This window comes from Aspergillus pseudotamarii (genome assembly GCF_009193445.1).
Source record: "Aspergillus pseudotamarii strain CBS 117625 unplaced genomic scaffold BDV38scaffold_5, whole genome shotgun sequence".
In the NCBI taxonomy this organism is placed as follows: Eukaryota; Fungi; Ascomycota; class Eurotiomycetes; order Eurotiales; family Aspergillaceae; genus Aspergillus; species Aspergillus pseudotamarii.
Window position 1 is genome coordinate 436,072 of NW_022475019.1, and position 24,551 is coordinate 460,622.

At 47.8% G+C, this 24,551-nt stretch overlaps 9 protein-coding genes across 9 annotated transcripts; 7 read left to right on the forward strand and 2 right to left on the reverse strand.

The window, feature by feature from the left end:
* Positions 1–24: 24 nt before the first annotated feature.
* On the forward strand, positions 25–2,565 carry BDV38DRAFT_151751 (putative 2-methylcitrate dehydratase). Its single transcript, XM_032051645.1, has 4 exons — positions 25–466; positions 583–1,360; positions 1,416–1,600; positions 1,659–2,565. Exons 1-4 carry the CDS (start codon positions 182–184, stop codon positions 2,088–2,090), a joined length of 1,680 nt encoding a protein of 559 aa, XP_031918274.1. The 5' UTR covers positions 25–181; the 3' UTR covers positions 2,091–2,565.
* Positions 2,566–2,867: 302 nt separating this feature from the next.
* BDV38DRAFT_278384 (putative glyoxalase family protein) lies at positions 2,868–3,424 on the forward strand (the record flags this gene model as incomplete). Its single annotated transcript, XM_032058701.1, has 3 exons — positions 2,868–3,001; positions 3,073–3,272; positions 3,348–3,424. 3 exons carry the CDS (start codon positions 2,868–2,870, stop codon positions 3,422–3,424), a joined length of 411 nt encoding a protein of 136 aa, XP_031918275.1.
* Positions 3,425–3,637: 213 nt separating this feature from the next.
* On the reverse strand, positions 3,638–5,361 carry BDV38DRAFT_278385 (sugar porter family MFS transporter; the record flags this gene model as incomplete). The annotated part of the gene is made up of 2 exons (XM_032058702.1): positions 3,638–4,777; positions 4,858–5,361. 2 exons carry the CDS (start codon positions 5,359–5,361, stop codon positions 3,638–3,640), a joined length of 1,644 nt encoding a protein of 547 aa, XP_031918276.1.
* A 1,054-nt stretch (positions 5,362–6,415) lies between these two features.
* Positions 6,416–8,726, forward strand: BDV38DRAFT_278386 (uncharacterized protein; the record flags this gene model as incomplete). Its single annotated transcript, XM_032058703.1, has 6 exons — positions 6,416–6,461; positions 6,517–6,531; positions 6,920–7,452; positions 7,504–8,116; positions 8,175–8,370; positions 8,441–8,726. 6 exons carry the CDS (start codon positions 6,416–6,418, stop codon positions 8,724–8,726), a joined length of 1,689 nt encoding a protein of 562 aa, XP_031918277.1.
* A 206-nt stretch (positions 8,727–8,932) lies between these two features.
* On the forward strand, positions 8,933–11,244 carry BDV38DRAFT_267965 (major facilitator superfamily domain-containing protein; the record flags this gene model as incomplete). Its single annotated transcript, XM_032056681.1, has 7 exons — positions 8,933–8,942; positions 9,548–10,130; positions 10,172–10,316; positions 10,353–10,575; positions 10,633–10,785; positions 10,877–11,050; positions 11,081–11,244. 7 exons carry the CDS (start codon positions 8,933–8,935, stop codon positions 11,242–11,244), a joined length of 1,452 nt encoding a protein of 483 aa, XP_031918278.1.
* A 1,850-nt stretch (positions 11,245–13,094) lies between these two features.
* BDV38DRAFT_278388 (uncharacterized protein) lies at positions 13,095–14,699 on the forward strand (the record flags this gene model as incomplete). The annotated part of the gene is made up of 1 exon (XM_032058704.1): positions 13,095–14,699. One exon carries the CDS (start codon positions 13,095–13,097, stop codon positions 14,697–14,699), a length of 1,605 nt encoding a protein of 534 aa, XP_031918279.1.
* A 2,248-nt stretch (positions 14,700–16,947) lies between these two features.
* On the forward strand, positions 16,948–20,088 carry BDV38DRAFT_236152 (uncharacterized protein). Its single transcript, XM_032053419.1, has 3 exons — positions 16,948–16,999; positions 17,064–17,474; positions 17,584–20,088. Exons 2-3 carry the CDS (start codon positions 17,184–17,186, stop codon positions 19,615–19,617), a joined length of 2,325 nt encoding a protein of 774 aa, XP_031918280.1. The 5' UTR covers positions 16,948–16,999; positions 17,064–17,183; the 3' UTR covers positions 19,618–20,088.
* Positions 20,089–20,346: 258 nt separating this feature from the next.
* BDV38DRAFT_278390 (glycoside hydrolase family 12 protein) lies at positions 20,347–21,509 on the reverse strand (the record flags this gene model as incomplete). The annotated part of the gene is made up of 4 exons (XM_032058705.1): positions 20,347–20,620; positions 20,679–21,091; positions 21,167–21,222; positions 21,281–21,509. 4 exons carry the CDS (start codon positions 21,507–21,509, stop codon positions 20,347–20,349), a joined length of 972 nt encoding a protein of 323 aa, XP_031918281.1.
* Positions 21,510–22,173: 664 nt separating this feature from the next.
* On the forward strand, positions 22,174–24,442 carry BDV38DRAFT_295062 (glycosyltransferase family 2 protein; the record flags this gene model as incomplete). Its single annotated transcript, XM_032062630.1, has 3 exons — positions 22,174–22,380; positions 22,459–23,130; positions 23,189–24,442. 3 exons carry the CDS (start codon positions 22,174–22,176, stop codon positions 24,440–24,442), a joined length of 2,133 nt encoding a protein of 710 aa, XP_031918282.1.
* Between the last annotated feature and the right edge of the window lie 109 nt (positions 24,443–24,551).

Sequence of the window (24,551 nt, forward strand, 5' to 3'; positions counted from 1 at the left end):
TTCTTCTCCATTTCTCCATTTTCTGTCGCCCTTACCTTTTTTTCTCCCCTTTAATTTCTCTTTCTTTTTCTCCTCCCTTCTCTTCTACTATTTAAACCATCCCCTACAATCTCCCCTTCCCGAATTGACCATCATTGAGAGTCAGTACCCTCTCTTAAACCTCCTACGATCCGGATCTATCATGTCTGCTTCGTGTTCGGCGTTGAGACGGCTGACCCACCGGTCCCCCCGCACTTTCCAGTCCCGCATCTCCTCCGTCTCCAGAATCTCATCTGCCACATCCTCCCTTTCTTCCCTTAACACTTTTCGTGCAGTCAATTCGGCCGTTCCTCGAGCCTCTCGTTTCTCAACCATGGCACCTCTTCAGTCTGGCTCTCAGGATGGCGCCCTCCAGAAGCCCTACGATCCCGAAATCCAGGACATGGCCAACTACATTCACAACTACGAGGTCAACTCCGACTTGGCTGTATGTCTCCCTAAATTTTGTTTATTTCGCACATCTAGTTTTCGTGATTTCTCCCCAAAATGTGTACAAGATCAACATTTGTCTGACAAGAAGTCCTGTGACTTTCTGGATTCCAGTATGATACTGCCCGCCTTGTTTTCCTCGATACCCTAGGCTGTGGATTGGAAGCCTTGAAATTCAAAGAGTGCACCAAGCTTTTGGGTCCTGTTGTGGAGGGAACCGTTGTTCCCAACGGAACCCGTGTGCCCGGTACACCGTACCAGCTTGACCCTGTCAATGGTGCGTTCAACATTGGTGCGATGATCCGCTGGCTGGATTACAATGACTGCTGGCTGGCCGCCGAATGGGGTCACCCTTCGGACAACTTGGGCGGTATCCTCGCCGTGGCTGATTGGATCTCCCGGACCAACCGCGCTGGCGGCAACATTGCGGGTGGTAAGATCGTGAAGGTCAAGGAAGTGCTGGAGGCCATGATTAAGGCCCATGAGATTCAAGGTGTGCTGGCACTGGAGAACTCTTACAACAAGGTTGGACTGGACCACGTTGTTCTGGTCAAGGTCGCGACGACCGCTGTGGTTGCCAAGATGCTCGGCCTCAGTGAGAAACAGACTGCGGATGCCATCTCCCAGGCGTTCGTCGACGGTCAGAGTCTTCGGACTTACAGACACTCCCCCAACACCATGTCAAGAAAGTCCTGGGCTGCCGGTGACGCATGCCAGCGCGCTGTTAACCTCGTGCTTAAGGTGCAGAAGGGTGAGGGTGGATTGCACACTGTTCTTTCCGCCCCTGTCTGGGGTTTCTACGATGTGTTGTTCAAGGGCAACAAGTTCAAGTTCCAGCGCCCCTATGGCAGCTACGTCATGGAGAACGTCCTTTTCAAGGTCTCCTATCCTGGTATGTATTCTCGTACTCTGAAATCTTAGATGACATCTAACCATTCTTGTCGCAGCCGAATTCCACTCTCAGACAGCGATCGAAGCTGCCGAGCACATCAACAAGAAGCTCGCGGCTATGGGCAAGAGCGCCAAGGATATCAAGGAAATCACCAACCGCACCCACGAAGCTTGCATTCGCATCATTGACAAGCAGTTCAAGGCGATGGACAACTTCGCGGACCGTGACCACTGCGTCCAGGTAAGCTCTCAGCCGGGAGAATTTCGGGATGGTTGAACCATGATCTGATTTGATGTAGTACATGGTTGCCACCATGCTAGCATTCAACCGTCTCACCGCCACTGACTACGCCGATGGCTCGGAGGCAGCCACCTCCCCTCTCGTTGAGGATCTCCGTAAGCGCATTCGCTGCGTTGAAGATACTCAGTTCACCACGGACTACCACGACCCAGCCAAGCGTACCATCCCCAATGCCCTCACCGTCACTCTGAATGACGGTACCGTGCTTGAGGAGGTCGTTGTCGAGGCTCCTCTGGGCCACCGTTTGCGCCGCGAAGAGGCCAAGCCCGAGATCCTGGCCAAGTACAAGCGTCACTTGCAGGCTCACTTCGACCAGGCTCGCATCGACGAGCTGCTCGACTTGGGCTTGAACAAGTCTGCCCTTGAGGGTTACGATGTGGACAAGTATGTCGACTTGTATGTCAAGGACAAGATGGTCGCGTCTGCATAGATGAAGCAGAGCCAGTGAAACTAAAATAATGTGTATCTATCGCGATGTTATGGGACTCATGTGATATGCTGCCTTCAGTTAAGTCGATTGACGGCGTATATATTGGCAAGAGGGTGTTTATTCCAAATTAGACAATCGGACTGCTTTTTCCTTTGGTTTAGACGAATGTGCCCATTAAATTGGTTAGAGATGAGACTCGAAAGTCGGACGACGGTCATAGAGCTTTTTAATGGTGCTCCATGAACATAAAGGTCTCGCCTGGTTCGATTCTGGATAATATCCGAGTTCTGGTAGGGATTCGTCCCATTCGATACCTACCATGAAGACCAAGCCTAAAAATATGTAATTCGAACGTCTACACCCATTTCAATCGGCTTAATTATTGCGCCTAATGACTCCAAATGACGAAAGTCACATAGTTAATCACGACATAGCAACGGTGAACAACGAACTAGTTATTGTATCTAGAATGACTCACACATCCCCCTGTTGAAGAAACTGCAATAGTCTAGCAGCCAGATAGACCAGGATACAAAGAAAAAGGCTTGGAAACGCGACCTCCGGAAATGACCTCCAAAGCAACGGGAAAGGGATTCCGACGCTTGAACCGGGAATCATTTCCTAATTGAACCCGCAAGCAAAGCACAGCCCTATAAATATAAGTACTTCAACTATACTCTCACCAACACTTCCTCTCAGCAACAACAACAAAACTCATATAAGTTATCAATCCCGACAAAAACAACTAAATATAAAAATAAAAAAAAACGAGTCATCATGATCACCGGTCTCGCACACATCAACCTTCTCGTTCCCGAGGGTTCCCTCCCCGAGGCCAACGAATTCTACGTCCAAACCCTCGGTCTCACAGCCCGTCCAGTCCCCCAGGCGCAAGTGGAAACGACAGCGTGGTATGTCATATTATGACTTATTCTCTTCCCTCCTCTTTATTAGAATTTCGAAATTAACACGGCGATTACAGGTTCGACATCGCAGGAGGTCCCCAGCAGGTACATATCGCATTCGGGGTAAACGAATCGCTGGATTCCACGCGTCATCCCTGCTTTAAGATTGGATCCCTGGAAAATCTGCAGAAGTTGCAGCAGCGGATTTGGGACCATCATGTTCGCGGGGGACGAGCTGCGCCGAGGGAGGCGGATAAGCCTGGGGAGGCTATTTCTGGTCGGTTTTTCCCTTTTTCTTTTTTTTTTTTTTGGTTTTCTATGGGTGGTTGTGTTTTTTTGTTAACGTGAGTAGGTGAGATGACCGAGGAGTATCCGACTCGGTTCTTTGCGAGGGATTTCGCAGGGAATAGGTTGGAGTTTAGTTTGTAGTTTGACTTGGTTTGGTTTTGTTGTTTGCGCGGGATAGACGGTCTATGTGATGATTTTTGATGAAGCGATGTGTAATAGAGGATATGATATATGCATGAATCTGATGAGATAGATATCACTTGGTGAAAGGGCTATTGAAGTAAATTTACATATAGTTCATGATAGAGCAAAAGTACAAAGTGGACTACTTTAATGTATATCATATCCTGACCTTCATACACCGGTCTGCACCGGCGGTCTCATGGTCGCCAGAGCAGCAGCTCTCATAACCTCTTGCTCTTCATGTCCGCTTGTATCGCCAAACACGTCGTCGATCTCTTCTAGGGTCTTGCCGCTGGTTTCGGGGACAAAGATCAGTGCCCAGATACCGGCCATGACACACCAGACTGCGAAGAAAATGTAGGTTCGATAGCCGAGGTTCTCCATCATGGGAGGTGTGGCAACCCCTACGATAAAATTAGAGATCCAGTTGGTGCTGGTCGACAATGCCACGCCCTTCGATCGAGTCGCGTTGGGAAAAACCTCGGATGGCAGGGCCCAACCAAGAGGAGAGTACGTGAGACCGAAAATCAGAATGAATAGAAAGGCCATGGCGACGCAGGCCCAGCCGGCAGCTGTGTGGGCGGACCAGTCATTGCCATACAGCCCAGATAGAATGGCGATGATAATGTACGCGACTCCGGTGGCAAAGCCACCGAAGATTGCCAATGGCCGGCGTCCAATCTTATCAATGATCAAGAAGCAGACAAGGACGGTGACTAGCTGTAGAACATTGAAGACGCCCGACAGTATAAGTGACATCTCGCCTGATTGGCCGATTGACTCGAATAATGTAGGCGCGTAGTAGATGAATGCGTTGATTCCAATAAATTGCTGGAAAAAGGCTACTCCACAACCAACGACGGTCCTCCGCCAGCCTTTCCGGCCGAATAGGTCTCGCCAAGCAAGTAGCTGTCGTTTGATACCGTGCTGACCAGGATGCCTTTTCTCCTGGATCAGCTCTTGAAATTTGACCTCGGTGATGATACCCTGGTATTCAGCTTGTACCCGTACATCGGTTTCTGGCAAGCCTCGAAGCTTGGAGAGACTGGCGAGACAGTCCTCTTGGCGGTTGACGAGGGCAAGCCATCGAGGCGAGTAGGGGAAAAAGTGGATGCCAACACCAAGGATTGTTGCACACACCATCTGTAGACCGAATGGTAGACGGAACGAGACCTGGCTATCGATCAAGCGCGTACCGAACGTAATCCAGTATGAGATGACGACACCAGAGACAATGGAGATAGACTCCAACACCAAGAGCGTTCCTCGTAGGTTAGGCGGAGAGATTTCGGAAATGTAGAGCGGGGCACCCTCCATGACCAGGTGAGCGAGATGAACCAGTTTGTTTGGTAAGGATCGTTCAGGGGATATCGAGAAACCATGTAACATACCATTGCGAGTGTTCCGACCCCGATGCCTCCAATGGCTCTGCCCGCCACTAACGTCGCATAGTTCTGCGAGCAAGTTTGAATTATGGCTCCGATATCAAAGATCACGACGACTACGGTCAGGGCCCACTTTCGGGAGATTCGATCGGCGAGATAGGGCATGAAGAGACAGCCCACAAACGCTCCAAGCAACAGCATCCCCGTCATTAACCCTTTGCCGAAGGCGGTTTCGGCTTGAGGAAAGACCGCGTGGAATTGCTCCATGACATTGATAATGGAGATAACCCCTTGGTCATATCCAAATGAGAAACCTCCAAGGGATGCTAGGAAAGCCGCCCCAAGGACATACCCCGAGCTGACGAGGCCTCGGATGCCATCGGGACCGTAGGCTGGTATCTCTTGTAGTTCTATATCTGGTTTGATAGCAACGGTTTCGTGATGCTCCGAAGTGGAAAACCCTTCCGAAAGGAAGGGTGGTTCAGTATCTTTCTTCATACCCGTCGCCATGATCAATCGAGCGCGCGGTTCTGATCGAATTGGATGTCAACCGGGTTTATTACTTGAAGAATGCTGAGGACATATAGACGTCCGGTGTCATTAAATACACCGGCATATCCATATGTTACATCGGACTTCCGAGTCGAAAGTTTACGGTTATTGAAAACACGGAAATGTTTCTAGACCTGTCGACGTCACTGAAACAGTATCGACGTCGAGAATTTCCGTTCTCAGTAATGCTCGGCGAGGCAACTTGACTTTGGGTAATTTTAACTTATGTTGCACCTGCCATGATTGGTTGGTCGGCTATTGTAAGTCGATCGTTTTCTGGGGTAAATGCGGGGGAATCGCGGAGTAGATTAACTTAAATCCCGGGGGATGTGCCCTCGGTGGGAGCCTGAGTTTTACTCTAGCATAAATTGCTTGACTTGATTGCTTTATTTCCGATCACATGGTTCCATTTTTTGCATAGATAACAAGAAGTAGGTAGTCACTACAAACACAGTCGTATAACTCTCAAGCGAGGATAATTAGAATGATAACAAGAACAACCATGTAGATCAAGGTGGGAACGTGGCGTTGCCCTTGTGTGTATCTCTGTTAAGACCGATCTCGAGGAATCATAGCTAGCAGGCTTACTATATGGCCAAGGCCAGCAACTGCAATCGGGAGTTGTTCCATGTTTTACTTCGCTGTCTAATGTATCTAACAGAAGGCGGTGATTGATTGTGTTGGGACATCATCCGTGACACTGTAGCGTCTATATATACCCTTTCCGTAACTTGATACACTATGATACTCGAAAGAGTGTCTTCATTCGCGGTGACACTTTCCACATATAGTATAATTGAGACGGAAGCGTGAGGAACAGGCGGGGAGATTTTCCTAACCTGGTACTGGGGAAGTTCCCCGCGTTGTGCCTGCAGGATTTCCCGATACGGAAAGTCCCGCCGCGGTGTATGTTCTTCAGCCAACTTGAACTTCACTCGGTGAGCATGAACTTTCTATTCTCATGTCAATTTAGCCATTTTGGGATATCGTCGCCTACAGAGAGATGATACCAATGCAGCAGAGTCGAACAGTCCAAGAACCATGCTGGAATTGTCGTGGTCAGTCGTTGTAGTCTGTCCTATACGCACTCTTTCGTACTAACTCATCCGACAGATAAACATCTGAAATGTAAGACTAAAGTAGTGCCTGTGACAGTGGTGCAGGACTAGCTCTTGAAAACGCAAGAAGAAAGAGCAAAACAATGTGGCTCGTATCTGGATGCTATTGGATGCTACACCCTTGCATGAGTGCATACATAGAGTGGCCGGAAAGCATGCTGATCATAGCTTGTTCAATTAATTTACAGGTGATAAGCAAGCACCCAAGTGTGGACGATGTGAAGCGAAGAATCTAGACTGTGTTATAGTATCGAAAAGACAGATCTTCCGTCAAGGTTCCACTGCCCATTTTTCCGAGGACCAACATTGGGTGAACAGTAGGCCAAAGCGAGGTGAGCAACCTTCCGGAGGAATTCCAATAAGCCAGCGAAGCTTTGATGACTGATCAGCTCTCATAGCTCGGCTCCGTGTACATGATACAGGAGGATCTGTTGTCAGCAATGTCCAGTTTGACTCTTCTATTGGACACACGGACCACGGGACCCCTAGTACCATCCCTCACAGGAGTCCAACGGCACAGCACTCTTCAGAGCCCTTCCATTGCTTTGATCTCACTTCCGCCGAAAACCAGCGTCTACATGCTCTAGCTATTACAGCATGCGAAGCTGACCAGCTAACGCATGATGTTTCAAGCCTAACTGGACCTATATTCCAAGAAGATGAGTCGCAGCAGGACTCGGTTACAAGTGAATTTAGCTCCCGGCTGCCAGATGAATCTGATCCAAGCTTTCCTGTCGAAATTCTGTCTGTCTCCGGAAGCCCAGAGGAAATAGGTCACCGTGACAATTGCCAGGGGACCAAATCTTTCAGTGGACCAGTTCAGTCTGAATACAGTCCTACTCCCACTTCTAGTGATGCGGCCCTCGAACCGCTTGAGAGCGTTCAAGAAGCTTGTCTATTGCGGTACTTTATCGAGGAACTTTCTCCCTGGGTAGAGTATACACAGCGTGCAATGTTGGACCAAAAGCTAACAGACGCATAGTTTGACGTCTGTGATGATAGGAGACATTTTCAAGTAGTGGTTCCGCATCGCGCCCGACATTGCCCTCCACTTCGGAATGCTATTTATGCCGTTGCATCGCGTCATCTCAGCCGTTTGCCGCAGTACAGGACATCCAAAGGACCGAGCTATCAAGGGCAGGTTCTTCCCCATCTGTCGACGTCTACCGCGGTGGAGTATATGCTAAAATGCATACCCGCACTCATAGACTTCCATAAGATCTGTGACCGGGAATACCAAGAGAATATTATGGCAGCCGCCGTAATCCTGCGACAGTATGAAGAGATCGAAGAGGAGGAGGAGGAGATTGATAGTAGCACTGGCGCTCGCGACCAGCAGCCTGTTAATTTCCTTGCCATCATACAAGCCATTATAGAAACCACTGTCTCAATACCCACGCACCACAGCTTCGCCAATGCTGTATTCTGGATAGCTATTAGGCAGGAAATCTACTATGCATTAGCTATGCAGCGCTTACCCCGAATGAAACCTGATCAAGATAAGCGCCAGGGTGCCTCTGCTGCTAACAAACTGATCTTATTTGCCGGAGATGTAACGAGATGGTGGCTGGGGGACAGGTCGCCACTAGACTGGGGTGAGCTCCAACAGGTTCAGCTGGAACGAGTACATACAGCTGACTACCTTGGATACAGCTGTATTAAAGGAAAAACTGCACGCGATCACCACGGAAATTATGCCTGAGTTCGTTCCAATCCTAGACAAAAAGGCCGATAAGTCCAAGGGGGAGATATTTTCGACTGTCTGGTACTGTTCGAGTGCACAGGTATTTGGCGCCCAGCACTACGAAATCGCTCGAATGATATTGATCGCAGAGAATCCTAATATTAGGTATGTCGCGTTCTAATACCTCTGCGCACGTCTCCTTACCCGACTCTGGATTGTTGATAGACTAATATAGGAACGATCCACATTGCCGCATTGCACATCGTAAGGTTGAAGCACAAGTGCGATCGATAGTGCTCAACATTTGCGGAATTGGTCTTAGTCACCAGAACCTCTCGCCCGCCCTGGTTAATGCCGTGATCAGCATCATACTTTACGGTGAGTATTTCACTGATCCGAGGGAACGAGAAGCACTGGAGGCTGTCATTGAGAAGACTAAGGCCATCCATGCTTGGCCTATGAGAAAGTTGCATCATGCGGTGAAGGCCAAATGGGAGTTTATCGATAGCGAAGACTATTGATCTAGTCGTCGAATATGAAGCACATCATTTGGACCATTGCGGACGTGTCCATGGGTAGAAACTCGAGAGCCACAGGGAACACCATATGACACGAACGATGACAAAGGAAAGTGTGGGACAACCGATAGAGACCATGATCACCAAATATTGGCACAGGGTTTCTGCTGGTCACAACGAACCTTGCGCTGCTGACATAGCACGCAAGAATGACCTCTGGTGAGATTATTCATGTTCTTGCAGTTATCCGAGTCAGTACGAAAGATCATAAGTGGTGAGATGACCAGTTTTGGGTAGAAGCGGGTGGCTGATGATGTTCTCGGCTCCGATGCTAGTCCCAATACGGATACTCCTACAGTAACAAGGCTATCAAATCGGGGTCAAGGTTGTTACTTGCTACCGATCTTGTCGGATTTGCTATACTGGATGGGGTTTCCTAGTGAAGTATGACTGGATTTTATTTCGTGGTCAGTGGGGCACGGCGTGGTCCCAGACTGAAAGAGTCATAGAGCTGCCCGTGGCCGGCCTATATAGCATGGTCAGGTCTTTTCTGGGAAGAAAATCTTCGATTTCTTTATAGTCAAATATAATACTATAAGACTGTCTATTGCAAGTGTCGCAGGCTTGACTCAGCCAGAGTAGGTTGACTCTTCACGTTAAAACCTTACTTTGGACATATCTAACACATCAAAAGCCAGAATACAATATCCATAACCCGAGTCATACCAAGCCAAAGATATAATCGCTAGCAACAAACAACCAGATGGCACCTTCAACTCACGATAACAAAGCTGAGGTTGACAAAGACAAGGATATGGCCTCAGACAAAGTTTTAGACGTTGAGAAGCAGAGCATAGTGCCGAGTCCGGCAGGGCAAAAGCCAGAAAGAGTATCTGAAACTCTTTATCAGCCCAGGACTCTCAAATTCCGGCTAATTATATCATGCATACTTCTTTCTCTCTTTGTCGTCAAACTGGATCGGACAATTGTCAGCACTGCTATTCCTCGTATCACGGATGAGTTCGATAGTCTGGGCGACATTGGCTGGTACGGTTCGGCATTCTTACTCGCGGGAGCAACTTCCCAGCTTCTCTATGGCCATATATACCGAGCTTACGAGATGAAGCTTGTATTCTTACTTTCCATTCTAGTTTTCGAAATCGGTTCTGCCATCTGTGGCGCGGCCCCCAACTCAGGCACTTTCATAGCTGGACGTGCTATAGCTGGGCTCGCATCCGCAGGGGTCTTCTCGGGGTGCATGCTCATCATAATACCCATGATCCCGCTGCACAAGAGACCTATGTTTCAAGGCATTCTTGGAGGAGTCTTCGGGGTTTCTAGCGTTATGGGACCCTTGGTCGGTGGCCTTCACCAGCTCGGTCACCTGGAGGTTTGCTACCTAGGCTTGTTAACAATGGGAACTATCTGTGACTAATTTGAATTACCAGGTGGTGCTTCTACATCAATCTTCCCATCGGAGCAGGAACACTGATACTTTTGTTCTTGATATGGGATCCGCCGAAGTCAAACCACGAACCTGCTTCCATTTGGTCTCATCTAAAACAGCTCGATCCTCTGGGCATGTTTTTCTTCGTGTGAGCCATTGTCTCTCTGCTGCTAGCTCTACAGTGGGGCGGCTCGATCTACTCGTGGAGTAATAGTCGAATAATAGTACTCTTCATTCTGTTTGGTGTCCTGATCTTACTGTTTGCCGCCGTCCAGATCCTCAGGCCAGAGACGGCAACGATGCCAACAAGGGTAATCTCTCAAAGAAGCATGCTTTGCGCAGCTCTTTACACTCTCTGTATATCGAGCTCCATGATCTTGATGGTCTACTTTCTTCCGATCTGGTGTAAGCACAAACTCCTATCCCACATAAACAGGCCATCCAGCTAACGGCAATGATTAGTCCAAACCGTCAAACTCGTCAGCCCCATCAAGTCAGGCATCTACACATTACCGCTCGTGCTCAGTATGGTTCTCGCAACGTTCATAGCAGGGCTCATGACGCAGAAGACCGGATACTATGTCCCAGCCATGTACATATATGCCCATGTATCTTGTCATTGACCTAGGTTTGATGTCCACTTTCAACCTCAACACCGACTCATCCCATTGGATCGGCTATCAATTTTTATCAGGATTCGGCCTAGGCTTTGGAACGCAAGTCCCGGGCCTCATTGTCCAGAGAGTCCTCCCGCTTGCTGGTGTACCGATCGGAATCGCACTCGTATTCTTCCTGCAGCAGCTCGGTGGTAGTGTCTTTGCTACAATTGGTCAATCGATTCTTACCAATTACCTTATATCTCAGCTTTCCGACATTCTGGGTCTAGATACAAGAGAGATTTTTTAAAAAGGGGCTTGCACAAAAATCTTCCTCGCTTCAATGGGGGTCTCGCTTGCTGGACTGCTTGCCTCTCTTGGTATGGAATGGAAGAGCATTAAAAGGGAGAAGAATGGGCAAGACGAACCTACGCAGACACCGGAGGTTGCTAACAAGGACGGGCATGGCGCAACGTAAGAATAAGGGGATGTATGGGAATGCGTAACAGCGGATCTGTACTCTAGTGAAAGGTGCAAAATCCCTAGGTAGCAATTTAGGATTTATCATCGCTCTATGTGTGCCACAACAACCTGGATGGCGATTAGTGTTTAAGGACGTTAACTTTATTTTTCTGTTTCTAGCAAAAATACATAAAGTAGGGCTATATTTCACGTTTTAAGTGGCATGTGTTTTGATGCGTAATCTATTGCCCGTCGCAATATAAACCGCTACAATGAATTATAAATGATGACCAAAAGCCTGCTCCATACGACAATTGACTGTCTACCCGAATACTAGTATCATTGTACGAAACCAGCTCTTGTATGACTCTCCAATGAGGTAGTGGGTATGATATATAGTGTGGTGTTCCCATCAGCCATATCAAGTTATCAACATACACTACTACAAGGTGAACAGGACACAATCACGACGCCCGCATAATGAATAGAAGTTTTTTACTCAAAACAGAATATTAGTTATTAAGAATTAAAACCACCCAGGCTGAAACAGCTAGGGGCCAGCCGAATATGGATAACGGCCGCAAAGGCTCCACCGGTTGGGTAGAGCTGTGGAGCAAAGGAGCTCTGAACCAGGGGACGAGCACCACCAGGTGGACACAAAGCTAACATTCGAGAAAAGAGCTAAGTTACTTGACACGAGCTTTGGGTTACATTGCAAGAAAGTTAATTTTGGGTTGGGCAGTCGGGTTTCCTGAAATAGCTTTGATACTGCAGCTTACCTACCTTGAAGATATCTGGGATGGACATGGATTGGTCTGTAACTGCACATTGGAAAGTGAGATGTATCTTTTTACTTATCTGGTTGATTTGGGTATCATTTGTTTTTGTTTTTTTATTTATTTTTTTTTCCCAAAAGAGAAATACAAAGAAAAAGTCATAAAGAGGGTAGAATCCAACAGAAACACTGCCCGCTGGAAACGCGGACAATCTATGAGATGCCTGGATAAAGACGTGCTTAATAATGCTTTGATAATACGATTGTACTCTAGAAGACATCTTAGTAGAAAAATAAGTGGAATTTTACGGGCAATTTGTTGTCACCTGGTGGGCATCATGGTGGATAAGGGGAAAAAATCGATAGTCCACATATGAAGTTTCCATTTTTGAGTACTTGTAAAGGCCATATCACCAGGAAAAGACGGCCACAACCGAAGGATTACGACAATTCCAAGCTGTACACTAATAGATAGAAAATTGAGAGGATTGGGTCTCGTTGTGGGCCAACACATGGGCTATAACGTTTGCTCATCGGGTCCCACTGTGTCTCGGGAGCCCCTTTTTCTTGACTTGATGATATCTCCATTGGCCGGCAATCCACCACTTATTACGCTAGAATAACCCTATTCTACGGAACAAAAGCTATAGAGCCAGGCACTAAGTCGCTGGTGCTTCTCGGTGGAGCCAGTTAGGCTTCTGGAAATCACTTGCAGGGAGCTGTTCAGTGTTGCTTGCTCTCCCCAACATTGTCCGGTTGACGCCCTAGCTCCACCGAATCATCAATCCCTGGTACCTTCTGTCAATAAAATGATCAGCGTTGTTTTTCTCGCCGGTGATTGAGTGGTTTGGGCAGAGCTATAGTGGAGTATGTACGCGACTCGTAAATCAATTGGGCATCATTATGGCCAGGTACGAGATTTTCAGCAGACTCCTGCCAGACGAGGCAGCTGGGTCGCGCAATATCATGGCTATAATTCCCTGTTTTAGTCATTACCCGTACCTTTTTCAGTCTTTCAACGAAAGGCGACCCTTTTAAGCAACGGGCAGAGTATCCTGGTAGACGAGAACGGACTGGCACGGCGTCTGACAATGGTACCAGGCTCGTCTTCGGCACTGAAAGCCTCGCGAGGCGTTACTTCGAAAGTACTCTCATCGACAACGCAGGGAGCCTTGTCAGGTGAGACACTTTCGAAGTCGGGCGCTTATCACCCCGTACAAGAGCAGCGTCCTTCAGCGCCATCCAAAGGAGATGAAAAGGGTGGTAAAGTCGACAGGATTAAGGAGACATCGCTGAAGCAGTCAGAAGCTCCAACCAAGCCACAATCCAATCAACGTGTCTCTACCACGCAGAATTCCATGGAAAGCAAACTCAACACGACCCCTAAACCTGCGTCGCAAGGCATTTCTTCGGAGTCCCTGGTGGGCCACTCACAGCCCCAGCAACCATCGCAGGCCGATGGCGATAGACTGACCACATTTCCTCCATTTGCCGTTGGTCCAAAAGACAAAGTCAAAAAGTTCTTAGAGTCGCAAGGGCTGGGTGATTCCAGTGATACGCCTCAGCAAAGCGCTATTGACCACCTCAGATCACGCCCTCCGACTCCGTGGCCGGGCGCTGCAGTAGATCCGGAATCTCTTCAATCAGCTGATGACGCCCGACCCCCAGTCCCATCTCATCAGTTGCCTCGTGTGTCAACGGCAATAGACGAACTTTCAAATGGGCCATTACTTAAATCGACCGTGAGCACAAAGCCTGAGGAGCTTAGCTTGAAAGACCTCGGAATTTCACAACCTGACATTCCCTTGCGTCCCTTGCCGCCCATATCTACTTCCCGATTCAGCTTTCTGCCCAGGGAGGACGACATCTCGATTGTGGATGATCCGGCTCTATTGACTCCAATCACTGAGGTACCAAGTGAGCTTTCCCGGGCGAACTCACCGGTCGATCCGTTGATAGGGGTTTTGAAGCCTCGCCCAATAGTTGAACAGCCTAATCCTCCTGTCAAGAAACCTCCGGTCCAGAAGCCAGCCAAGATGCCAGCCTCTCATCATGCTGCACCAGCAGCCCGTGAAGTTCCCAAGCCGCACCCACCACCGTCATCCACAGTGTTATCTTCCATCCCAGACAGACCAGGGACCCCACAAGTGACGGTCGGCTTGCTGAAACCTAAGCAGAAAACGCCCGTAAGCTCAGCAAGCCCTCAGGCCAGACCAAATCTAGCCTCTGCTAAAAAGCTCGAACGAAAACCAAGCAAACTCAACATCGCTACCAGTAGCGGCGCAATGGAGAATGACAGTCGACGACAATCTGAGACAATATCAGGAAAGCAATCGGACAATCCCAACGTAAACCCGCCGCAACAGCGTCTTTCATCACCCTTTAACCCATTAAAGACCAATCAGCAGGCTTGGGACTTGGAGACAATCGCGAGTGAAGACAGCTGGTTCCAGGAGAACGAGGATAGTGATGGAAGCGGCTCAGGAGAAAGTGGTCCTCGACGTACTCCTCCGGGTCCGGTGCGAGCCAGGTTGACGGTTGAGACGGTCGAATGCACATTCCAGCCGCCAGCTCAGACCCCGGATCTAGATCAGGCGCAGTATGATGGTATGGGCCAGACAAGGAATGAATTCTTTCCACCCTGGGCGGTGGGAAGTCAGGCATTATCGGAGGGAGCGAGGGATTTGAGGACATGAGCCTCTGGTTATGCTCGAAAAGTTTCGTGATCTTTCAGGCTTCCTGAATGGTGTACATAACGAATTTCATTTGTATAAACGGATTTTCTTTGTATAGAATTTAATGAAACTACCTTTATTACATATATCTGTATCATGTTAATTTACTTTCAATAGAGTAATGGTTCTTCTATAAAATTGCAAGCTTGGCTTCGCATAGACCACCACATTAAGTCCAGAACAGATAGAACACTTCGTATCTTAAGCATGCCATCGGCCACAAAGAAGATTTACGATCCATTCCCAACTTCCCCAGGATATTTTAAATTTTCTATATTAGAGGCTCGAGCACATCTCAACTATGTTACATCACTGCGTAAACTAGCCAAATTACGTTTTTAAACTAGGACGCCATTGACTTCAACGATCAAATCAAAACTCAATGGTCCTCCGATGCAAAGAAACACTAATATTACATCGTTAAACAAGGCACTATATAAATCAACAAGTCTATGACTCATTAAACAAAGCCGTCCGACCAAAAGTCAACACAAACCCTCAATAAAACTCTCCAACGCCACCCAGCGGTGGAACCAACTTTACCACTGAAAGAACCACAAAGCACTGCAAACAGCGCGCGGGTCTAGAGCCTTCACACCATTCTAATCCGGCATCCTGAACGAGCGACGATGACCTCCAACCAAGACGCTGGGCAGCAGAAATGTATGCCTAACGCTAACGGGTCGCAAAGGATCAGCGCCAGTCGAAATTGCAAGGAAGCTTCCAGACCCTCTTGTTGTCCGAAACAGGGAGACCCACACGGTTAACTAGTTGAAAGGTACCAGGTGCGATGGGCCTATCATGTTAGTTGGTTGATTTGATCGGATTTAACTTCCGATCAAGTTTCTGGTCGAGGTTTCTGACTGAGGTTTGGTGATGGTTGTTCATGTTGAGTTTCGATTGGTTTGGCACATGATGCCTGGTACCCTATCAGGTTGGCTGGTCATCTTATCTTGAGGTATTATGGTATTGGGCTTGGGTAGCATCGTACAAGACCTTTCTGCCGTTTGAGAACTTAATACCACGTCTCATGTCTGTACGTTGCTTTGAAGGATTTTTTTGCACCAGGGAATATATAAGTGGGGGGGGGGGGGTCTACTGTCATAATGGTTGCGCCGATCAGCACCCTTTCTGTACTCCTACCGGAGCCTGAAAGATTTCAAAAGAGGGAATTTGTGGTAGACCAGCTAATGAACACCAGATTTATGAACCCAGTACTCCGTATACGGAGTATTCCCAAAGCCATGATGTACTAAAGATGTTTTGTGCGCCGACGATCATTGCCAAACCAAGGAGGAGAGCAAAGCACGGTGCTAGGAATCCTGCATTCTCTTCACCTTGTTTTCTATTTTCTCCCTCATTCATTGCAGTGAAAATAAAAAAAGAAAAAGAAAACTAACTCCAACCACACCGAATAATCGAAGCCCAAATCCCGACAAGGTGGATGCTCTGGAATAAGAACGGGGCGGATCCGTGATAGTGAACGCGGCGAGATGATAGACGTAATTACCGGTAGCGAAAAGACCTAGTGCGTCAGTGCCTTGATCAATGATCACTAATTAAGTCTGACTTTGGAGTATCATCCTTAACATTGGACTAAGGCACCGTCCTCTAGCTTGGTGGATCGAAAATGATGTTAGGGCAGAAATTGAAAAGCCACGCGGTGCTTGTCGACGGGCTATCCTCCGACCTAATTGTTTAAGACTATCTATTATAGGCGGATCATTCTTCCTGAAGTTTCTAGTAAAGATAGATCGGGTCCCCTGCTTATCTTTATGCATCTCTAGTGCTGTAAACCCATCATTATTGTTTAGGGAGCCCTTCCGGGATGAGGCGCAAATCAGATGGAAGCTAAAGAATTCTACTTTCTCGAAGGCTCGAACCCCGAGAAAAGGGCCCGGAAGTTTGATGTGATGTCATGGCGCACAGGCTGTACTATTTTAGTATTTGGCTTAGAGTTGCATTCGGCATTGGGAATCTTTGTTACCTCGAGGAGGGTGCCTTTTGGGTTTGCCCATTTGCCCCCCAATTTCTTTACATAAATTGAAGTCCGAAAGATTAACATATCTATCACTTCAACTTTTCCATTGAGGTCAAAGTTGGAATCACTACGGGGTAACTGACGAGGAAGCCTTCGATGCTCTGCGTTGTTTCAAAAGCCAGAATGCTCCGCACAAACTAGCATTCTTTACCCCAAGTCCGGGGATTTTTTTTTTTTTTTTTTTTGCGTATCGAAGAAACAGTTCGGTGTATAACCAGGGGTGAGTTGTCTGGAAAGCATTTACCAAATCAGTTCAGCTCAAAGTCATTGGCTAACTCGTCCAGCGTTACGAAACTAGAGAGTGCCGGAGCAAACACTGTGCCAAGTACAGCACACCAGAAGCTGCCCTTGAATACCATATTTGTGGCAGAGACAGCGACGCGTCGGACACAAAAGTGGATACCATGTTTAATATGTCCAGCAAATTCGCTCTGGACGTCGTTGTGTCGCATCTTCATGACGCGCTAAGTCAAGAGGGGGATAGTATTCTAATCTCGCGGGAAGTCCTTTCTACAATCCTTGAGGCAGTGACTCAGTCTGCAAATCCCGAGAGAGCTCTATCACCAGTGGAAGCAGGCTACTTGTCTGTAAGATGTAGGTTGGAAGCTTATAAGAGGGCTGACGACCTTGTCGCTAAGGAGTTGTGTCAAGCGAGGAAAGAAGTAACAGCGTTCGCTAGGAATAAGCTCTCAGATGTGAGTGTCACAGCTCTCGTTTTGCTTGGCCACCTATAAAGATATGGTAGCCATAGGGCAGTATGTCTCGGAATGGGGACTAAGTAAATAGACTGACGAACAGACTCAGCCCCTGGTGCAAAGTAGGAAAGTCCCAGCTGGTATCCCGAATGACACCCAGATAAGCATGTGTGGCGTCTGGAGTGAATCTGGGCAGGACAATTCATCAAAACAGTGTCCCGTGACGGAATTGATTGACGATACAAGAAGCAATTCATGCAAAATCGATAAGGACGTGGCGGAACTACCTCGGAGCTTGGATCTATACGAACCATTCCGCAGCGGAACGGAGGTTGAAGAGATCCCAGAATGGCAGGTAGATGCCGAAACTATCGATGCATCCAAAGGCGACCCTATATACGAAGCTCATTACTCTACTGAGTTACCAGATCCTGCCCCACCGCATAGTTTTGAAAGGCGTATCGGGATCCGCACGTTTGACGAGATAATCAAGCTCAAAACTAGCATTCGCTACATGATTTCGACCGTGGAGAAACGATTGGAACATTGTGTATCTGCCAGGAAAACTGCCGAGAAAGCCTACCATAGCAAGTCGGAACTTCTTGCTACCATGAGCCACGAGATTCGCACACCCATTCATGGTATCATTGGTATGGCTCAGTTAGGACTCGAAGCGGGTTGTCTTCCGGCAACTGCTCATGACGCTTTTAATCTGGTTCATAGCTTGGGCAAAAGCCTTTTGGCAAATATTAACAACGTTCTTGACTTATCACGAATAGAAGCCAGTGGTATGGTTATCGAAAGTATCCCATTCAATCTTGGCTCAACGGTCCTGAACACATTAAAGCCGCTTGCAGTTGAGGCGAGCAAGAAGCAGACTGACCTTACCTATGAAGTTGGTAGTTCTGTGCCCCAACACGCCGTTGGGGACCCAAACCGACTTTGCCAGGTTCTCTTCAACCTGGTCGGAAACGCAGTCAAATTCACCAAGAATGGGAGAATTGAACTTTCCGTAAAGCATGCCCAGGAGCAGGCATGTGCCGAAAACGAATGCGTCCTGGAGTTCTCTGTTGCAGATACCGGGGTCGGTATTCAACCAAATAAGCTGGAACTCATTTTCGACAGATTTCAACAGGCAGATGATTCCGTGGTTAAACAGTTTGGCGGTTCAGGCCTTGGCTTGGCTATATCCAGAAAGCTCGTTAGGTTGATGGGTGGTGATATCTGGGTTCAGTCGACTATAGGCATGGGCAGCATTTTTTCCTTTACCTGGCCGTTGAAGCTTGAAAGTCCGTGTGCTGCCACGGCTGAACGCATGATATCTCATAGAGATTGTATTGTTTTCTACATCACATCAAATGGTCAAGAGAGCGACCCTATATGCAAGATCATTACCGAGCATGGTATCCAAGTGCGTGTATTAAATCAGCATGATGTCCAAATCCAGGAGCTACGGGACCAAAATCAACTTCCAGATATCGTTATGGTGGAAAATCTTGAAATGGCCTGCGCTCTACGAACTCATGGACACTTCGGCTCGACACCCCTTGTCTTGTTCAATCCCACACCGTCAGATTCCTTCAAGATCTCCATAAAGTTAGCCTTTGACCTGGGTATTGTATCATACATTACTTCCCCTTGTTCTTCCGAAAGTGTTCTGAGCTCCCTACTTAGCGCGCTGCAGGATCGTCCAAAACACCCCAAACCTAACCAAACGACGCCTTTGTCGGTCCTCATAGCAGAAGACAACGATATCTGCCGACTGGTGGCAGCCAAAGCACTTGAGAAGTGTACCAGTGATATTACTCTCGTGACAAACGGTCTTCAAGCGCTCCAAGCATATCAAAGCCGACCGTTCGACGTGATCGTTATGGATATTCAAATGCCGGTAATGGACGGACTTGAGGCAGTGTCCAAGATCCGCAATTACGAACGAACCCACAACACAAAGCGGACCTCAATAATCGCGATCACAGCTGATATCGTAAATGACGATCGTCTCGGAGCAGAAATGGACGAGTATGTATCGAAACCACTGAACCCAAACCAGCTACGGGATGTGGTCTTGACGTGCCACTCGGAAGGAGCCCAATCGCAAACGACCGGCGAGAACATGGACAGAAGCTCCGCATGTGAAATCTAGAGATAAGGCTTCTTGTCTTAGGAAGGCAAATAATTGATCGCCCCGCACGCATCCCTTACAGCTAACCCATCAGGTGCCTTGCCGATCTTTCATGGAGAGTGGGATAGCCACTGGGTCAACAATCACTCCTACGGAGACACTCCCATCGGAAATCTTTCTTTTTTAGAATTCATAGTGCTACTACCCCGTGCTTGATAAATCCAGGGCTGAACTGTACTGGTGGCTTATGGCGCGCATCCTCAACGTGCTATAGAATTTCTAGCTTTTCGGTTGTATATTCCGGGCCTTTTAGGGTTTGCGGTGTACATACATAGGAAAAAACCCCTGAGAAGCATAGTTTCCAAATCATCTCACATGTGTAGATAGTATCTCTTTATGGGTAATGTGAATGAGACTTGTCTTAAGGCACGACGAGTTCAGCTCGATTAGTGAAGAGACGCCCAAGCGAAATGCAGGTGAGTGGATATATTGTTATTATAGATCAGATTAAACTTCCTAAAAGGAATGGAGGGGCATATGCCATATGCAGTAAGCCATATCGAAGCTCTATTGAACGAGGATGATAATTGCCAAGTCCTGTGCCTATAGCTTGTTTCTTTCAGGGCATATCCACGAAAATAGTTAAATTAATATGATACCGAATTCTTTGCTCTCGGTAACTTTACAAACGTAGTAGTAGCATCTAACAAATACACACACGCAAACACACACTTTATGGCTTCCAGATTATCAAGCCTCCGCCGTATTACTGCGCGTCGGAGGGCCCTGAATATCAATAGATAATTTTGGCATCCAGAATGTAACGTTGGAATGTGAGGAGAACGCTTCAGTACCCATACTCAGAACTCCCAAATAGTCACTCTTGGATAATTCGATATCTTTGTTTAGGTGATATAGGTCAGAGATGAGAGGGAGAATATCACCATCAAACTTCTCCGTAGTGTTTGCTGCGTACCACGTCAGGACCTCCTGTTTAAGATCATTCTGGCCAGTATACAGTTGGCTGTAAAAGATGTCAGTAGATGTTGAGGCGTCCAGTAATGGGACTATAGGCCACTCACAAGGTCGTGCCGTTTAGGTCTTTAGTTTTGACAATACCATCTTCATACCCAAATGGTTTGGCCTGGCCATAACCCGCAAACCAAATCATCATTTCGTACTTAGCTATGGAGACGTTCTTCGCGGCCTTGATGTCGCTATCAAAGAACATATCAAGAGCGACGTTGGTATTGATATCCTTGAACTTCGCGTCATCCGTTCTGTTCGCGGTTTTATTGCCCATTGCATATGTCCAATGGATATCGAGGTTCAGGTGCTCTATATCTGCAAGTGAAGCGGGAAGAACATTGTCAACCTGGACGTTCGGGAAGGCGTGCACTGTCTGGTCCTTGGTTTCCTGGTCGAATCTCCATGTCACAGAAAACTCTGGTGCTGTTGACATAGTCGGGTAGGAGCCATTGGCAATGGTGGTGACCTTGATTAGACATACATGATGAGCATGACAATCCATAAAGTGACATAACTGAAGTATCAAAGTAGAAGTACTTACATTCATACACAATCCTCCTACTGTTTTGTCTGTCACACCCCACTGGTTGGGGTTCACTGTGCTCCCAAGTCAACATTTGCCCCGAAATCTGACCAGCAGCTCATACGGACTTACATGTGTAAAGTTGGCCGTTTGACTTCGGTGAAATAGGATTGAACAAATCACAGTATCGTGTGTTGGTAACACCATTGCGAGAGGTACTTCCATCATTACCGATTTCATTGTAGAAGAGAGGCCGCTGTCCTGTTGCTTGACGGTGTGCGTCAATACCCATGAGAGTTCCAACAGAGCCACCAATTGGGAGGGCCAGCAGGCCAGCGTTGACGAGCAATTGAAGAGCCATGTTACCTTGATTTGATTTCGAAATCTACGAAAGAAATTTCGGGGCGTTCGTTGGGACTTTTACATTTTGTTGTTGGTTTCGGGTGGTAGTGACCCGGATCAGAGCTAGGGCTATTCTTAGGGAAGGAGGCACAACACAACCTTAATTCAAGGTCAGCTAAGCCCTCCTTTCTGATATCAAATACCCTGAGTGGGCAGCACTAACGAAAAGACTTCAATAGTTTTTAGGCCCCCCGTCGATTAAGAGTAGTTGATCATCGGCGGCTGCGAGGTTTGAATCTCGGAGATCTTATAGTGTGCCCTCATGCAGGGGGCGTATCGATCGCAAACCCTAATTCGGTATACAGGATATGATGCAGCACATGGACCTCGTCCCTTGGAAGGCGTGGGAGGGCGGGTTCCTTGCAGCACTGAGTCAATACATCACATTGATGAACCTGCATCATGCAAGTTTGGATTTCTCTATCGCCATGGACTTACCGATAATGTGGGTAGTTGTCTTAGCGACCTTTGCGGCAGATAAATATTGTTCGGCTATTAGGAAGTCATACACGATGTATAAAATTCTCTGGCAACCTACCTGGGACGACCCTGATCTTGAGAGCATAAGTATAATTGATTATACTTTCATCGTGAAGGCTATATAGCTCACGGCCAGTCTCAAGATGGTTGACCACCACGAGGGTCAGCAAGATCAAGAGAAAGCAACTGCCTTGAATATCTATGAAACTGAACACCACCCTAACAGCTTCGAATGTCAGGACGAATATGCCAAAGGCGCGATACCAATCCGCCCAGGGCATTTGTCCTTCGGTAGTTCTGATACTGCAAAATCCTTCACAAATACCCCCTCAGACTCTTCACCGTCCTTGGTAATTACTGTCTTCTTTCCGATACTTTCAGGGGTGATCATGTTAGAGCTAACGGACTTTACTTGGCCGAATGTCTAGTGTAAGGAAGCCCAAGCTGATGAGATCCATTCTGATCCCACTGGCTCTTCGAACATAGCTGTTCTTCATAATCGAGATGATGTCGATATCTCGACCGGGTGGAGGCGATGGGTCTTCACCCTCGCTCCGCTCTTTACCATCACTAACACGGCCGTGTACTTGTTTTATCTTGGTCTGCGTATCTACTGTATCGTCATGGCACAAAGGTCGGTTGACATCTACTATGGCGGGGCATGGGTCTTTGTCGCCATTGAGATGGCCGTGGCTATACCATCTCTGATCCATAACCTTTGGACCATCATGGCATGGAAGAAAAGAAGCAGGCCTAAGCTTAGATTGACTGGAGATAAAGTACCCACGGTGGATGTCTTCGTCACCTGTTGCGGAGAAGACGATATTGTTGTTTTGGATACCGTCCGTGGTGCGTGTGATCAAGATTATCCAGAGGGCAAATTCAGGGTTATCGTGCTAGACGACGCCAAATCTGCATCCCTGGCAGCTGCTGTGAAGGAGCTGGCCACAATCTACCCCAACGTCTTCTACATGGCACGAGAAAAGATCCCTGGCAAGCCACACCACTTCAAAGCTGGCAACCTCAACTATGGCCTCGAACAAGTGGAATATTTGCCTGGAGGAGCCAGTGAGTTGATAGCAGCACTAGACGCTGATATGGTTAGTAGCCCCATTGATCTTGTTCGCTTTTGACCTCTGACCAACTAACATCACCCAGATCCCTGAACGTGAATGGCTGCGTGCTGTCCTTCCCCATCTCCTTAGGGATTCCAAGGTAGCCCTCGCATGTCCTCCTCAGCTCTTCTATAATACACCAGCCTCGGACCCCCTCGGCCAGAGTCTGGACTTCTTCGTACATATCATTGAGCCAATCAAAGATGCCCTTGGCGTGGCCTGGTGTACTGGATCCGGTTATGTGGTTCGCCGTCAAGCTCTTGAAGACATCGGCAACTTCCCTCTGGGGACTCTTACTGAAGATGTCGCAACCTCAACTCTTATGCTCGGCAGAGGTTGGAAAACAGTATACATCCACGAACCCCTTCAGTTTGGGACAGTACCAGAAGACTACGGTGGACATCTCAAGCAACGTACCCGATGGGCGATAGGAACCGTGGACACAGCAGCCAAGCTGAATTTCTGCCTATGGGGTAAGAGTGTTCAGCATCTGACCTTCGCCCAACGCTTCTCCGGATTCATCTACGCAATCCTCAACTTATTTACTCTCCTTCTCACTGCGTCTCTCTTTACCATTCCCATTATTCTCCTGTGGGGCAAACCTCTGGTCGCGTACGCAAACGAGGACCAACTCCACTGGCTCATCTGGACCTGTTTCGCCTCAACCATCATCAACCGGCTCTGCGAAGCAACATTATTCTCCCCAGCAGGCTACCACACGGGCCAAAGAAACTCCCGATTCCAACTCTGGATGGCACCCTACATGGCAGTCTGCATGGTCCGCTCATTTATCCTCCCCAAATGGCTCGGAGGTCAAACGCAAGCCTTCAAACCAACCGGATCCCTCTCCTCCGCACTCAACGAGCGCGACCCGAAACTCAGCAAGAACATGTTCGTTCGTCTACGCGTCATATTCTTGAACTACATGGTGGTATTCCATCTAGCCTTCGTTTATGTTACTCTGATCGCAGTGATCATTTCATCCTACCGCTGCTTCTCCATCGAGAACGGTGCCAAGGACGTCATCATCTGTCTGATCACACATGCCTTCTGGCCGCCTTTCGCTTTTTTCTTCATCTGCAGCTCTATGTGGACGCCGATCGCCTATGCTATTAATCCCCCGATCATGCCTGATCGCGAGGATCTGCTCGTGCGGGATCCGAAGACTGGTGTTGCTCATCCCACGGAGGAGAGTAAGCGCATCGCCTTCGGTGGTCAGGCTGTTTGGTTCGAGTTTGAGTATTCGGCTGCTACTATTGCTACCGTCTTGGTCTTTGCATACTCTTTCTTTTTCTAGATTCTCATATCTTTTTTCTTTTGTTGTTAGATTTGTGGAGGGGGTCTCTCTTTTCTCGGAAAACATTCTTTCATTAACTTGTATTACTAGGGTTATCTTTAGTTATTCC